This window comes from Moschus berezovskii, chromosome 12 (genome assembly GCF_049115385.1).
Source record: "Moschus berezovskii isolate FMDL1 chromosome 12, NW_MosBer_1.0, whole genome shotgun sequence".
NCBI lineage: Eukaryota > Metazoa > Chordata > Mammalia > Artiodactyla > Moschidae > Moschus > Moschus berezovskii.
The window spans coordinates 64,480,753-64,495,810 of NC_142471.1; the positions used below are offsets into that span (position 1 = coordinate 64,480,753).

Here is a 15,058-nt window from a genome sequence, read left to right on the forward strand (position 1 = left end):
TTACCAGGAGATCCCACTAAAATGCAGATTCTGACCAGTGGGGCCTGAGATTGTGCATTTCTTTTTTTTTCAGCTGGAACACTGTTTAAGTCTACATAACGCCTTGTCTCACAGAGAAGAGAATACTGGAATAGGTTAGACTTTCTTTCTATAGCAAGCTCAAATTGTGTCAGACAGTTTTATCTGCTACAGAGTGCTGCTTGCATGAGATTCTGCATTTCCAATAAGCTCCCAGATCATGCCCATGCTGCTGGTTGATGAACTCTATTTTGAGTAGCATAGCCTTACAGTGGTGCTTTTCAATGGATTCCACACTAAAATCATCGAGGCATTCTTAATAATTGTTGCCCAAATTCCTATGTGACTCTTACGAGAGCTACCACTGGAACCACCGTTTTAGAAGCATCAACTCCAAACCCAACTGCAGCTCCCCCTCCAGCCCAGCTCCTCAGTGACTGTTCCCTGTAGTCACCTCTGTTCATCTGGCACAGATGCTGCAGCAGAAGAGGCAGTGTCTCTTTGACGATGCTGGAATGTGTGGATACAGCTGATAAGGCTTGCAGACAGCGTGGATGCCGGGAGCACCTGGTGGGCCCATCCCCTCTAGCCAAATCTGACTCCTCTGAAAAGCAACCCAGGAGACCAGGTTTCACTGTGTGATGGCAAGCATGAAGGAACCCCCGCCCCACCAACTTCCCTGGGAAGGAGCAAGTCACAGAAGATCAGAGACACGCACCTGCACACAGATCCTCAGCAAGCCTGGGCACTAGGTGGCTGCTGAAGGCCACGGGGTAGAGAGTGGCCAGGGCTCCTGATGCTTCCAGTGCTGCCACCCTGCTGGGGCACAGGGCAGGTGAGCATTAGCTGAGCTGGGTCCATGGCTCTCTTGCCTAGGCCTGCCATTAGGCAGATTCAGGAGCGTGGGCTTTTTGAGACCACCTTTCTAAAAAAGCAGGATTCAAGTACCTATACCACTAAGTTGGACAGGGCTTCTTAATGCCCCCCAAAAGAGAACATTCCCACAACAATCGCTCCAACCAGTTAGCAGCCAGAGCCAAGCACAGAGTCCATGTCCTCTGGGAAAGCCAAGGGTATGGAGCACAGCACCCCGGAACAGCTGACTCTATCTTGCTGTCTTATATTCTCACCAACTCTGGGAATCCTCCTCCAGGAAGCTCAGTCTGTACAGGTGACCCACTGCTAGCTCCAAGTCCCCAGAAGAGAGGAGATCTGTATTAGAAGGAGACATGAACCTCATCTTTCTTCCCCAGCAGCCACCACCATCCTTCCCAAAGTCCTATTAGAAATCCCAAATCATACAGAATTGTGAGAACCAGAGAATAAAGACTGCTCTTCATTTAAGACAGAAAACCACAAGAAAGGGATTAGGGTTAGGGTTAGGGTTAAAAAATCCAATCTTTTTTCTTTCCCTTAAGTGTACCTGGTTGAGCACCCAACACTGTGAGTGTACGAATGCCAACAAGCTGAAGCTGGGTGTTGGGGTCGGTCAGGGCCATGAATATCAGTGAGCACAGCTGGTCCTTGAAACCACTCAGAGGTCTTTCATCTAGGGAGAGACAGAGTCCAGGTTAGAGGGAAACCTCATTCAGCACTGATGCAAAGATAACTTGGGGCAGATTTTTTTTTTTTTTTTGGTTGTGCAGCGTGGAACGTGGGATCTTAGTTCCCCAACCAGGCATCAAATCAATGCCCCCTGCAGAGGAAGCATGGAGTCCTAATCACTGGACCAGTGAACTCCTGGGACAGATTTAAAAGAATTTAATCCACTGGATATCCAGGAAGTACACTAGGAAAAAAAAAAGAGCAGGTTTCATTTCTTAAGTGTTCTCTTGTGCTACAACTTGAGAACAACAGGTCGGCTGTTCTAGGTTACTTCCCTGTAGCACTCCTGGCCTGCCCTCCTTTACAGGGCTACAGTGCTCAGCACCCCAAGGACAGCACATCTAGAAGACGGCCTCACCCTTGTCTTCATAGCTCCATTTCTGCTGCAGCTTCAAGAAACCCAGGATCATTTCAAGGATTGTCCTCCGCTGGTTGCTCTGTAATGTTTGAAGGGGTATGGGGGTCAAAGACTACCTTTTAATGGATTTCAGTCTTGCTACTATGGAAGTGGAGAGAATTATCGTTGTACGTTAAAAAAAAGAAGAATGAGCCAGGGAACCAGCAGCAGCTAATGGGAGCAAAGCCCAAGATCTCTATCTAGGCCCAAGCGCAACACCGCTTTCTCTATGAGAGAGCCATCCCAGCCCAGGGTCCCATCATTTCCTAAAAAGATTCTACTTCCATACCTGACTGTGCTTGTGGAACTGTTCCAGCAGTAGAGGCAGCACATGGCTGGTGATGTGGTCGCAGGCCCGGGCAGATGCACCTGCAGCCGCCTGCAGCAGTTTGGCACTAGGCCACACCAGTTTCATGTCCGGTTCACACAGATGGTGCCTGCAGTCTAGAGAGGCAGCACATCACAGACCTGGGGAGTAGGCTGAAGGTTGCCTGGTTCCCCTGCAGGTCTTAGAAGCTGGAGGCTGAGCCCCAGGGCTAGCAGTTATCACTTATATGTCTTTCAATTCAAAGCAGGGCTCCAGTATGCAAATCACTGAACTTGGGGGCACTTGTGAAAGGTTACTGGCCTTAAGGAATTTCCCTGTGTTGTGTGCACTCCCCTTTCTAGCTGCCATGCCCCATTACCCTGTAGAATGTTGCTAAGGAAGGAGTCAAGGAGGTCCTCAGCATCGGCCCTCAGCACAGAGCGAGACAAACACGCAGTCAGGGAGTTGAGGGCCGCCAGGCCCTCGGCCTCTACCCGCTCACTTGCCGTCTGGAACACCTGTCAGGGAGGGATCCCATGGCTCCTGAGGTGAGCCTGCACCAGGTGAGACCCTACCCACCTGCTGCCTATTTCCTTTAGGGCACAACAATAGAAATTAAGCTCTCGCATGAGTCTCATCTCAACTGATGCACTCTCACCAAGCCCTCAGCCCCACGGGGATACTGACACACATACTTCTTTCCTTTTCAGCTCTGGTTTTGCTGCACAGCATGTGGGATCTTAGCTCCCAGACGAGGGACTGGACCCACGCCCCCTGCACTGAAAGCATGGGGCCCTAATCACTGGATCGCCAGGGACGTCCCCACACACTTTCTGAGAAACTGAACACCGACCTTAGTGGTGGTTGTTGGGATCCCTTTCCCCAAGTCTCTTCCTCTCCCCCTCTACGCAGACTGACCTATGCCCTTTACCACGGAAGCCCAGGAAGTGGGCACTATGGGAGACTGATCACGTCGTCAGCAAGCAGCTGGCCATACCCATATCATTCAACTGCAAGTATGCCCCTTGGCTCTCCTGCTGAATAACCAGGCACAGCAACAGAGGGAAAAGGATAGGGTGTGTTATCTCCCCTCATGCCTGACAACTAGGAGTTAAGAGTAGTCAGTTTATCTAAGTGACACTCACCTCTCTGCGGATAGAAGCCCAGAGGCTGGGGAGGAAGTCCTTTAGTTCTTTCTGTCCGTACGCAGCACAGCAAGCATTCTGCCAGGGAAAGCAGAGGTTAACAGCTGTCTATACTCTCAGACTTCCTGGGACATGCAGCCTCCTCAGCATAATGGCACCTGAAAGAGGTGGCTCTCAGCAGTAAAAATCAACAGGGTTTCATAACCATCCTACCCAGATCACTGAAAAACAGGATCTTGTCCCAACTGATGAAAACAAGCATGAAGAGGGAGCCCTGGTCAGCCTTTCCTCAGCTGCCACTCTGTTACTACAAAACAGGACAAAACGCAGCTGGGGGCTATAGGTCAACCTACAGGCCGAGACCCTGGGTATCCCTCTCCTGAGGCCCAGGGAACAGCTCCCTGGCTCTCTACGAATCAGTCCATAATCCTGTAGCACCACTAAATTGTCTAAAGACAGCTGGGTCCTCAGAAGAATCACTCACCAGAGTCTGCAGAGAATCCAGCTTGGCACTCAGAATCTCGGAGTCCACTTTCTCAATCAGCAGGGGCAGCAGGAACTGTGGGAGAGAAGGAAGAACTGAAGCATGAGATATGGGTGGTGCTGCAGCCGCACCCAGCCCACCATGTCCTCACTGCTGCCAGCCCCCGGGGTAGGCGCTACATCACCGAGTTGCACTGAGTCAGGAGTTGTGACTGTAAACCAATCTCCCTCCCAAGCCAAGGCCGGACTCCTGTGACCTGAAAAGTGGGCTAGCTGGCAAAGCTAAAGAATCTCAAAAGACAGCACCATATAGGGACTGGATTACTATCTTAAATGAAGAGATGGTAAAGTTTTCTACTTCGAAGGTCTGAAGACACTTGCAGGATGCCATACCCTAGAATGTATACTGGATCTTTCTTTTCCTCCATGTCTTTAACTGTTCTTTCTTCAGACCCTTCTGAGGGCTGAGGCTACATGCCCTAACTCTGGCCAGACCCACCTCAGCAAAGCGTGGTGTAGAAGCCAGCACAGCTCGAAGACTCAGGATGAGATCTTCTCTCTGGATGCCATGGGGATCATTAGGTGGCTGTAAAAGGGAGAAGGGGTGTGGCCTTGTATATCTCTTTAGACCATGCCTGGACACAGGACTGAACCTACCAACCCTGAAGAACAGGGTGAGATTTATACCCAAACTGCCAGAAAAGTGGTACAAGGCCCCAGAAGGAGGACAGCTTGCTTTTTCGTGTTGTTCCTTGGGAAATTTCTGTCTGTTGGGCCTTTATTTTCTATCTGATCATGCAGTTTCCATCTGATCTATTATCTTACTACTCAAGAGATAAGCACCCTTAACTTTCTGGTGCAACTTTCTTCTCTGTATATAGAGTATTATGACTATGTGATTGGTAGACACTGTATCCCTTTAAAATATATATAGCTTTAGAAAACGTGAATCTTTTGAACATATGGTTTGCCGTCTATTTTTTCACTTCATACATTAGGTACACTTTTTTCATGTTATTATTCTTTCATAGCATTTGTTTTAGTGGCTGATACTATTTCATTGTGTGTGTGGTTGAGCCACAAATTTATTTGGATAATCTCCCTTTGATGGACAGTTCTATTTTTCCACCCTTATAAAAAGCTGTAATTCTGGCAATATAAAAGCACTGATGGTTTCTGTATCAAGAAGGCAGATTTTTAATTGAAGTATACAGCTGACTAATATTGTGTTAGTTTCCGGTGTACAGCAAAGTGGTTTAGTTATTTACATTTATATATATCTTTTAGATTCTTTTGCATTATAGGTTATTATAAGGTATTAAATATATTTCCCTATTTTATACAGTAAACCTTTGTTGTTTATCTGTTTTATATATAGTGATATGTATTTGTTAATCCTGTTCAGTTCAGTTCAGTCGCTAAGTCGTGTCCAGCTCTTTGCAACCCCATGGACTGCAGCACGCCAGGCTTCCCTGTCCATCACCAACTGGAGTTTACTCAAACTCATGTCCATAGAGTCGGTGATGCCATCCATCTCATTCTCTGTCGTCCCCTTCTCCTCCTGCCTTCAATCTTTCCCAGCATCAGGGTCTTTTTCAATGACTCAGTTCTTTGCATCAGGTGGCCAAAGTAGTTTCAGCTTCAGCACCAGTCCTTCCAATGAATATTTAGGACTGATTTCCTTTAGGATGGATTGTACTCCTATATATCCTGTTAACCCTGTATTCCTGATTTATTCCTCCCCAACCTCTTTTGGAGAAGGAAATGGCAACCCACTCCAGTGTTCTTGCCTGGAGAATCCCAGGGAAGGGGGAGCCTGGTGAGCTTCCGTCTATGGGGTCACACAGAGTCGGACACGACTGAAGTGACTTAGCAGCAACATCTTTTAAAACACTTTGGTAACTGTAAAGTTTGTTTCCTATGTCTGTGAGTCTGTTTCTGCTTTGTAGATGAATTAATTTGTATTATTTTTTAGAGTTCACATATAAATGGTAACATAATTCTCTTTCTGTGTCTTCAGTTCAGTTCAGTTCAGTCGCTCAGTCGTGTCCGACTCTCCGCGACCCCATGAACCACAGCATGCCAGGCCTCCCTGTCCATCACCAACTTCCGGAGTTCACTCAAACTCATGTCCACAGAGTCAGTGATGCCATCCAGCCATCTCATTCTCTGTCGTCCCCTTCTCCTCCCACCCCCAACCTTTCCCAGCATCAGAGTATTTTCCAGTGAGTCAATTCGTCGCATGAGGTGGCCAAAGTATTGCAGTTTCAGCTTTAGCATCAGTCCTTCCAATGAACACCCAATATTGATCTCCTTTAGAATGGACTGGTTGGATCTTCTTGCAGTCCAAGGGACTCTCAAGCGTCTTCTCCAACACCACAGTTCAAAAGCATCAATTCTTCGGCGATCAGCTTTCTTCACAGTCCAACTCTCACATCCATACATGACCACGGGAAAAACCATTGCCTTGACTAGACGGACCTTTGTTGGCAAAGGAATGTCTCTGCTTTTTAATATATTATCAAGGTTGGTCATAACTTTCCTTCCAAGGAGTAAGCATCTTTTAATTTCATGGCTGCAATCAGCATCCGCAGTGATTCTGGAGCCTAAAAAAATAAAGTCTGACACTGTTTCCACTGTTTCCCCATCTATTTCCCATGAAGTGATGGGACCAGATGCCATGATCTTTGTTTTCTGAATGTTGAGCTTCAAGCCAACCTTTTCACTCTCCTCTTTCACTTTCATCAAGAGGCTTTTGAGTTCCTCACTTTCTGCCATAAGGGTAGTGTCATCTGCATATCTGAGGTTATTGATATTTCTCCCAGCAATCTTGATTCCAGCTTGTGCTTCTTCCAGCCCAGCGTTCCTCATGATGTACTCTGCATATAAGTTAAATAAGCAAGGTGACAATATACAGCCTTGACGTACTCCTTTTCCTATTTGGAACCAGTCTGTTGTTCCATGTCCAGTTCTGACTGTTGCTTCCTGACCTGCATACAGGTTCCTCAAGAGGCAGGTCAGGTGGTCTAGTATTCCCATCTCTTTCAGAATGTTCCACAGTTTATTGTGATCCACACAGTCAAAGGCTTTGGCATAGTCAATGAAGCAGAAATAGACGCTCTTCTTTAGTATGAAAATCTCTAGGTCCTCTACTTTGTTCCATGTATCTTTTCAAATTAAGAGTTTTCATCATTTCCGGATATATACCAGAGGAGTGGGACTGCTGGATCTTATGGTAACTCCATTCTGTTTTCCATAGCGGCTGCCCAATTTACATTCCCACCAATAGTGTAGGAGTGTTCCCTTTTCTCCACGCCCTCTCCAGCATTTATTATTTGTAGACCTCTTGATGATGGCCATTCTGACTAGGGGCTTCCCTGGTGGTTCAGATGGTAAAGAATCCGCCTACAGTGTGGGAGACCTGGGTTTGATCCCTGGGTTGGGAAGATCCCCTGGAGAAGGGAAAGGCTACCCACTTCAGTATTCTGGCCTCAAGAATTCCATGGACTGTATAGCCCATGGGGTTGAAGAGTCGGACATGACTGAGAGACTTTCACTTCACTTCATTCTGGATGGTGTTAGGTGATACCTCTCTGTAGTTGTAATTTGCATTTCTTAAATAATTAGCAATGTTAAGCATCTTTTCATGTGCCTATTAGCCATGTGTATGTCAAGAAGGCAGACTGAAAACATGAATCAGATTTTCCTTTTCCTCTTGAGAAGCCCCACCAAAAATGCAGTAACAGGATTTTCTTTTCTTTCTTTTTTTTAAGATATAAAGCTAAAGGGTGAACAGGACAAGAGAGATTAGCAACAAAATTGTAAAAGCAGACGGGTAAGAAGAAAATGACTTAGAGCCAAGACAACAGAATCCTAAGTAGGCTTGGGGAGAGCTTAGTAACTCCCCATATACACCACATAGTCTCCTCAAAAAGCTTTGCAACCAGCAGTACCAGGTACCTTTGGAACTGGGAGTAGGGTTAGAGAAGCAGTCTGACCTCCCAGATTGCTTCTAAAGTCCCTCCTAGCTGCAGCAGAATCTGGGGGTTTAATTCTTGGAGAGGGTGAGACAGAGCTGAGACAAAAATGCAGCTGAGGGCCTGGGTGCTGAATCAAAAGACGTCTAAGTGGGAATTCCCTGGATGTCCAGTGGTTAGGACTCAGCGCTTTCACTGCCAAAGCCTTGGATGGGGAACAGAGGTCCTGCAACCTGGGGGTTCCCAAATTGTCCATATGAGCCACTCTACAGGGAAGTTCATCCTCAATCAGCCCACTCTATGTGCTCAGAGCTCCCACTAAACTTTATAATCCTCACTTTGAAACATGTGCAAACTCCCAAGGATTACTAGATATCTGAAGAAAGCCTCTAACCTGGAAATAGAGAACAACATAAATTGAAAAAAAATTTGGACGACATATGTGGGGAGTTTTCAAGAATGGTAAGAAAGTAACTCATTCATGGGTTAAATAAGAATAGAATGCTATTAAAAAAAATCCAAAAAACATTCAAGAAATCATAAAAAATGATAATAAAAGGCCCTGGAAAATTCAAAGCATGAGTGCAGAAATGAAAAACAAAATCAGCTATTGGGAAATGTGCTGGTCCTGGGCCTTTCTGCCCTCGGATCCATTCCTCAGGCTGACCACTGTAGGCTGCATTCTCCAGGTTCCCACAATGTCCGAGGTTCAGTCAATGGGAAGCACTTGTAGATGAATACAGGTCAGAAGGAAAGGAAAACCCAGGACATTTCTTCCCAACTCTCCTATTTAGTGGGCACTTTCACCACTGGTAGCATCTCCTCCTTGGCTCCAGGTACCACTGAAGGCCTATGTTTTGTCATACTCTTAGCCCCTGAAGTCCAGTAACACCAACTTTTTCCTTTGTCCCTCCAGCCTCAGGGTGGTAATGGTTTCCTGCTATTGATAGGTTGCCTCACTATCCCTTGTTTGGCTTCTCAGCTCTCCGATAACTTGTGCAAACAATTTCCAGCATTAAATTATTTGTTTTAAATACCAAAGTGGTTTCTGTTTTTCATGCCTGGACTCTGATAGAAAAGATAAAACTAAAATTTTCTTATAAAGTAACAAAAAGGTAAAGGAAGGAAATATGAAAGAAAAGGTAAAAGACCGACAGGAGTTCCAAAAGGAAGGAACAGAGAACAGAGGGAAAGAAATCATCAATGAAAGAATGCCAAGAAAATTTCCCAGGCCTGAAGGACATGAACTTCCAGATTGACAGGACCTACCAAGTACCCAATACAATGCATGAAAACAGACCTGAACTAAGGTACATCATTGTGAATTTTCAATATATTGGGGGGAAATAATCAACACTTAAAAGCTTCCCGAAAAGAGGGGAAAAAAAGTGAACATAAAAGTTTTGCAAAGCAGAAAGAATTCAGACTTCTTCACAGCAACTGAAAATTAGAAGTAAATATAGCAATGCCTTCAATTTTATACCCATATTATCAATAAGTGTGACCAGAGGATGAAGAGATTCTAGATTTACAAAAATGAAAACATTTTATACTCTTTTTACACCCATGGGAAGTTCATAAGGGACGAGCACCACCAAAATGAGGGAATAAACCATAAAATGAAGAATACATAAATACAGAAAATGGAGATCTGACCCAAGAGAAAAGATAAAGGAATCCCTGCTGCTGCTGCTAAGTCACTTCAGTCGTGTCCAACTCTGTGTGACCCCATAGACGGCAGCCCACCAGGCTTCCCCGTCCCTGGGATTCTCCAGGCAAGAACACTGGAGTGGGTTGCCATTTCCTTCTCCAATGCGTGAAAGTGAAAAGTGAAAGTGAAGTCGCTCAGTCATGTCTGACTTGTAGCGACCCCATGGACTACAGCCTACCAGGCTCCTCCGTCCATGGGATTTTCCAGGCAAGAGTACCGGAGTGGCTTGCCATTGCCTTCTCCGAAAGGAATCCCTAGATGATGGGAAAGAAAGATTCAGTATTGACTCTGCATTAAGAGTAGGAAGCAACCAGTTAAAACTGTATGGCTAAGTTAAGACTGGTTTTTACATTTTTAAATGGTTGAAAAAGAAATCAAATAATATCTTGTGGCACATGAAAATTATATGAAATGTGAATTCCCAAGTCCGTAAATATATTTACTGCAATACAGCCACTGTACCACACTCCAGTGGCGAGGGCCATTTCTGTGCTAGAACAGCAGAGGTGAAGACTTTCAGTAGGGAACATACGGCCCACAAAGTCTAAAACAGCAGCTATCTGGCCGTAACTTATACTGCTGTGATCCATGATGATGACAGCAAGTGGCCTATACAGATTGATAAGACCGTAAAGAATATTTTCAACACAAATTGTTACACTGAAAGCCAGGTGTCCCTATTTTAACTGACAAAAGCTTTCTGCTTCCCATAGACCACACTGTGGAAAAAAACACACAATTCTGCTCAAATAAAAGAAATTTTCCAATTATTATCTATAAACTTGTTTTGCCTAGAACATCTCTGAGAAAATATATAAGCAGTTGGGAGCAATGATTATCTCTGAAAGGAAAATGGTTGGTAGCAGTAAAGAGGCTTAATTCTCTAAATGTTGCATCAATTTCACTGTACTATCTTTCAAAAAAATAAATATTCTTTCCCACTCTAAAATTTTAAGTGCATATATTCTAGCACATATTCCTAAATTTTAGGAACTTATCCTACTGTTATACCCATATACCCACATATGTGTGAAATGATACATGTACAGGCAGGGTATGTTAAGTGGCAGCATTGCTTGTAACAGCAAAAGATTAGCAAAAACCTTTGTCCCATGGAGGACAAGTAAAATTAATTAGGTATTTCTATGCAAAGGAAAATCACAGTCATAAAGAATAAAGAGCTAATTTATATACTGTTATGGAACCCTCTCCAAGATATACTACTAAGTGAAAACGGCAAAGTATAGGAAGAATGTGTAAATACACTACCATTTTTATGGGGAAAGGGAAGAGCATTTTTTAATATATGGATGAAAAAGCTCTGTAAGATATAGACGTAACTGATAAAACTGGTTGACAATGGAGAAATAAACTTGATGGTATGTAGATTTTCCACCTATTTGTACCTTTTGTATTTTGAATCCTGTGAACGTCTTTTCAAAACAAACACAAAATAAAAAAAGTAAAAACAGAGAAATCTGGCAGCCTAACCAAGAGCTTTCAAGAGTTCAAAAGCTTAAATACATCTGAGCAGAAACAATGATACTGATTACAAAAGCGGCGAAAAGAATATTGGGAGAGAGCTGGTCCCAGCAACATGATGTCAGCTAAAATAAGCTGGTGAGGAATTCCCTATGGCAAAAATGGCTTTTTATCTTAAAGGCAGGAAAGTCAATAGTGAAAGTCACTCAGTCATGTCCAACTCTTGGCGACCCCATGTACTATACAGTCCATGGAATTCTCTAGGCCAGAATGCTGGAGTGGGGAGCCTTTCCCTTCTCCAGGGGATCTTCCCAACCCAGGAATCGAACTGGGGTCTCCTGCATTGCAGGCAGATTCTTTACCGACTGAGCTCTGAGGTAAATTTGATGTGTGTGGTATAATTCCTTTCATTTCTTCCAAATTACTAATGCTTTCAGTCTACATACCATGCACACCCATATAGTGATGAGACCCTGAGTATTTGGAAAGAGAAGGTATATCAAGATGCAGAGTGGGAGGAAGGTCTTGAGGGCATCAGAGCAAACACCTCCTGGACATACTATGCTCAACTCTTGTCTTCTTTGTTTCTATTGCCTGAGATGTGCCCTCAGAATCCAGGATCATATGCTACACATCCTTCAGAAACCAACGAAATCCTATTTTATCTGTGAGTCAGTTCCTGCCTACTCTAGCTCACACTGAACTCTGCCTTCTTTGAACAACTGTAACACCACTTGTTTTGGTCCATAATCTCTTACTGTTACTTAAATGTTTCAGCTTTCAAGGACATGAATCATTTTCTACAATCCTGTAGTTCTAAGCACTAAGTACCTTTTTAAGAAGTTTGTTTTTCCACTTCCCAGTTTACTGACATGTTAAGTTCTTGAGGGCAGGGATTGTTTGTTTTGTTCACTGCTGTACCCTCAGTGCCTAGAACGGGGCCTGGCACACAAAAGACACTCAAAATTTGAATGAATGAAAGAATGAAAGGTACTACTTACAGGAGTAAAATCAATAGGGAAGTAACAAGATGTCACTTCAAACAACTCCTCCACAAAAGGTCCTAAAGGCAACAGAGAAAGAATGAGGACTTACAAGCCTTTCATCTGACAAGCCCCAACGAGCTAATCCAAAACTACAAGGACGTACCCAGGCTATAGTCTCTGGAGATGAGGTCATAGACGATGCGGAAGGCCACCAGAAGATTACGGGGATCCTTTTCCCCATCCATCACCTGGATGAAGCCAAAGGTGAAATCGGCTCCTAGGCCCTTCAGCTCTGGGGAGGAGAGAACAAGGTCACTACTGCCCCATAAGATAGAAAGCGGGGCTTTCTTCTGGCCTGTGTTTTCCCTCCTTATCACTGCCTCCCACTTCATGCCTCCCAGAGCCAACCATTTCTGTTTTCCTATTCCAAGAGTGTTCTCAGTGAAGAGAAGATGTGCAACAATATATAATGGTTATGGAGGTAGGAATTTTAACACCTCAGCTCAAACTCCACCCTTTCTTTACTTTACTGGGGAGTGACTCCCAGTTTCCCTTTATCTTCCTCTCAGAGTACTGGCTCTTTTATATCACCCTGGGCTAAAATTAGTCCTGGTAAAGGGGGAAGAAAAGTTGTGTTCACTTTTTAGGTTTCCCGAAAGCCCGGCCTCTTACCTTCTTCCCGGGTTCGCATGAAGTTGGTGATGATACTGTAGACTGTGTGTCGGTCCACCTGTGGCAGGGACTTAGTAGCAGAGACAGAAGAAAGTAAAGTAAGTGCCCAAAGAACACCTCAGCTGACAAAACTATTTCCTGCTTCACCGTCTCTAACTGGGTAATTCTCTTTATGCCAGAATAAGATGAGCCTCAGAGGAAATGCAGAGAAAGGTATGGCTACGGCCCAGCAGTCTAGCAGTGGAACCAGTAACCAAAACCTGTCTCCTATGTGCCTCGCTTTCTTTAGCTCTAAGAGGACACAGGTCAGACGTAACTGCATGCCTCCCTCTCCTTATACAGGAGCAAGGGACAGGATGCAAATATGGTCAAAGGCCTGTAAGAGTTCAGAACTCTTAGAAGGCAAATTTTTTTTGCCATGAAATTCTAGTTATGTCAAGGGCTGGAAGATAGAAAATACCTAGGTGACTGTTACCACTCACCTGTACGTGGACCTCCTGGAAGATGGCTTTAAGCACAGAGACTGCCAGCCCTGGGGGCAGGGTCACACACAGGCTCTGGGGGAGAAGAGAAGTGTGAGCACAGAGGGAATTCTGGAAATTTTACTGGAGCCTTCTAGCCTAAAACAGGCCTATCTAACTACAGTGGGAATTACAACATCCAGGCTGGGGAAGAAATGCTGACAGGGAGAAACATGGTCCCTTTTCTCAAGCTGATTAGGTCTCTGCAGCTCCTTCCAGATTGACTCTGAATTCCAGTTCCCAAAGGACACTTTTACTCTCCAGACTAAAAACAGAAGTGGAGTTGGCTGAGACTAGTTTAGCCCCATATCTAGGCATCTGCTTTGAAGTACCTGAAGTCTCATCCACTAAGGGGAAGGAGAGCATTCACTGGAAATAGGTTCCTGTAAACATGGTATATAATACAGAAAAGGAGAACTCACAAGTGCCCTCAAACCCTGTAGGACAGATGGGATCACAAGATGATGGTCCTTCAGCCGGTTCTCATAGAACAGGATCAGGTGCACCACTGAACAGACCAGAAATTCAGTCGTTAGTTTCCACAGGCTGGAGAAGGGCCCACTGCCATTGCTTCTTCCCAAAGTTTCTAAGGGCTGTTCCTGCCTGGGCTTCACTTCAAATTGTCTCCTCCACCTAGAGATATGTCCCAAGCCCTCCAATTTGGGGGGTTCCTTCCTTATCTGTCAAGAAAACAGGTGAACATCTTGGGTTATCCATTCACACAGAAGTCACAATCAAACCCATTCTCAATCTGAGAACTGCCTTTCTACAGAATTTGGGTTGGCAAGTTTTCTCACAGGGCCATATGGTAAACATTTTAGGTATGTAGGACACAGTATGTCACAGCTACTCAGCTGGGCCACTGTAACATAAAAGCAGCGCAAACAGCAGGTAAATAAATGGACATGGCTATATGCTAATAAAATTTTATTTATAAAAACAGGCTGTTTGCCTACCCCTGCTATGGAAGATAAATAAGCTGTGGGTTTTTTTCCTCAGGCCTTCAAAGCATTTTGATATTTCATTACTTTTCTGCTCCATCTATGAAACACTACTTTGTCCATTTCACAGACAGAAGAAGACATAGTGGGGAAAAAAAAAACTGTCTAAGGCTACATTTGAAATCTATGTGTCTTGTGTCTCAATTCTTATCTTCTCTGCCAAATATACTAGTGAGACGTGAAGACCCTGAGTTAGGAGTTTGCAGATACCTATGTCCCTCCCTCCCTCCTGCCCTTTAAAGCTGGCCTGATAGACAAGGAAGGCCTTGGTTCAGCACGCCTACCAGTACCTTCCTTCTCCAGGAGCAAGGAGTGACACTGGAGGAGCACCTGTGACAAAAGCTGGATTCCGCGTGCCCGAGTTCGGGGTTCTGGATTCTCTAGAGAAGACCTGGGAGAAAGTAAGATAGAAAGCCTGATATTACCCAGTTCAAACTTCTGAAGTAAATATTTTGCAATTAAGTCACACTCACCCCCTGGGCATGGAAGGCGGTCCAGGAAGGTACTCTGGAGGTGCTTAGCATTACAAACAACAGTAAGGCCAATCCCCAGATTGGCCTGGAGGTGTCATCAGGGGCATATGTGACACCACAGCCAACAGAACGGTCTGTCTCCAGGCACTGACTGGGTGTGGGGCTTACTCTTTCTCCTCAGTGATACAATTGTGACATTCCTCTGAAAAAGAGCTTAGCAGTTACCCACAGGGCTCAAGAGATGATTGGCAGCTTCTACCAAAACAGGAGAAGAATAAAT

General features: G+C 44.7%; 1 protein-coding gene and 1 non-coding gene across 10 annotated transcripts in view; both read right to left on the minus strand.

Moving 5' to 3' along the window:
* MMS19 (MMS19 cytosolic iron-sulfur assembly component) overlaps positions 1-15,058 on the minus strand; it is a 34,623-nt gene that overhangs the window by 6,191 nt on the left and 13,374 nt on the right. For 2 of the 9 annotated variants that reach the window (XM_088842229.1, XM_055424951.2), the window contains 17 exons: positions 14,779-14,980; positions 14,590-14,696; positions 13,727-13,812; positions 13,266-13,340; positions 12,784-12,853; positions 12,275-12,403; positions 12,127-12,188; positions 4,455-4,541; positions 3,957-4,031; positions 3,473-3,550; positions 2,707-2,845; positions 2,310-2,464; positions 1,982-2,060; positions 1,442-1,567; positions 1,149-1,230; positions 737-837; positions 473-622 (listed from right to left, as the gene is read on the minus strand). In XM_088842229.1, coding sequence (XP_088698355.1) covers positions 473-622; positions 737-837; positions 1,149-1,230; positions 1,442-1,567; positions 1,982-2,060; positions 2,310-2,464; positions 2,707-2,845; positions 3,473-3,550; positions 3,957-4,031; positions 4,455-4,541; positions 12,127-12,188; positions 12,275-12,403; positions 12,784-12,853; positions 13,266-13,340; positions 13,727-13,812; positions 14,590-14,696; positions 14,779-14,789 — 1,612 coding nt within the window. In that variant the 5' untranslated portion in view covers positions 14,790-14,980. Of the gene's footprint in view, positions 1-472; positions 623-736; positions 838-1,148; positions 1,231-1,441; positions 1,568-1,981; positions 2,061-2,309; positions 2,465-2,706; positions 2,846-3,472; positions 3,551-3,956; positions 4,032-4,454; positions 4,542-12,126; positions 12,189-12,274; positions 12,404-12,783; positions 12,854-13,265; positions 13,341-13,726; positions 13,813-14,589; positions 14,697-14,778; positions 14,981-15,058 lie in introns of those variants that run through there. The other 7 variants (XM_055424953.2, XM_088842230.1, XM_055424952.2 and 4 more) reach the window with 6 other exon arrangements.
* Positions 81-202, minus strand: LOC129556045 (small nucleolar RNA SNORA28). The gene has a single exon (XR_008685885.1). It is a non-coding gene; the product is annotated as a small nucleolar RNA SNORA28 (small nucleolar RNA).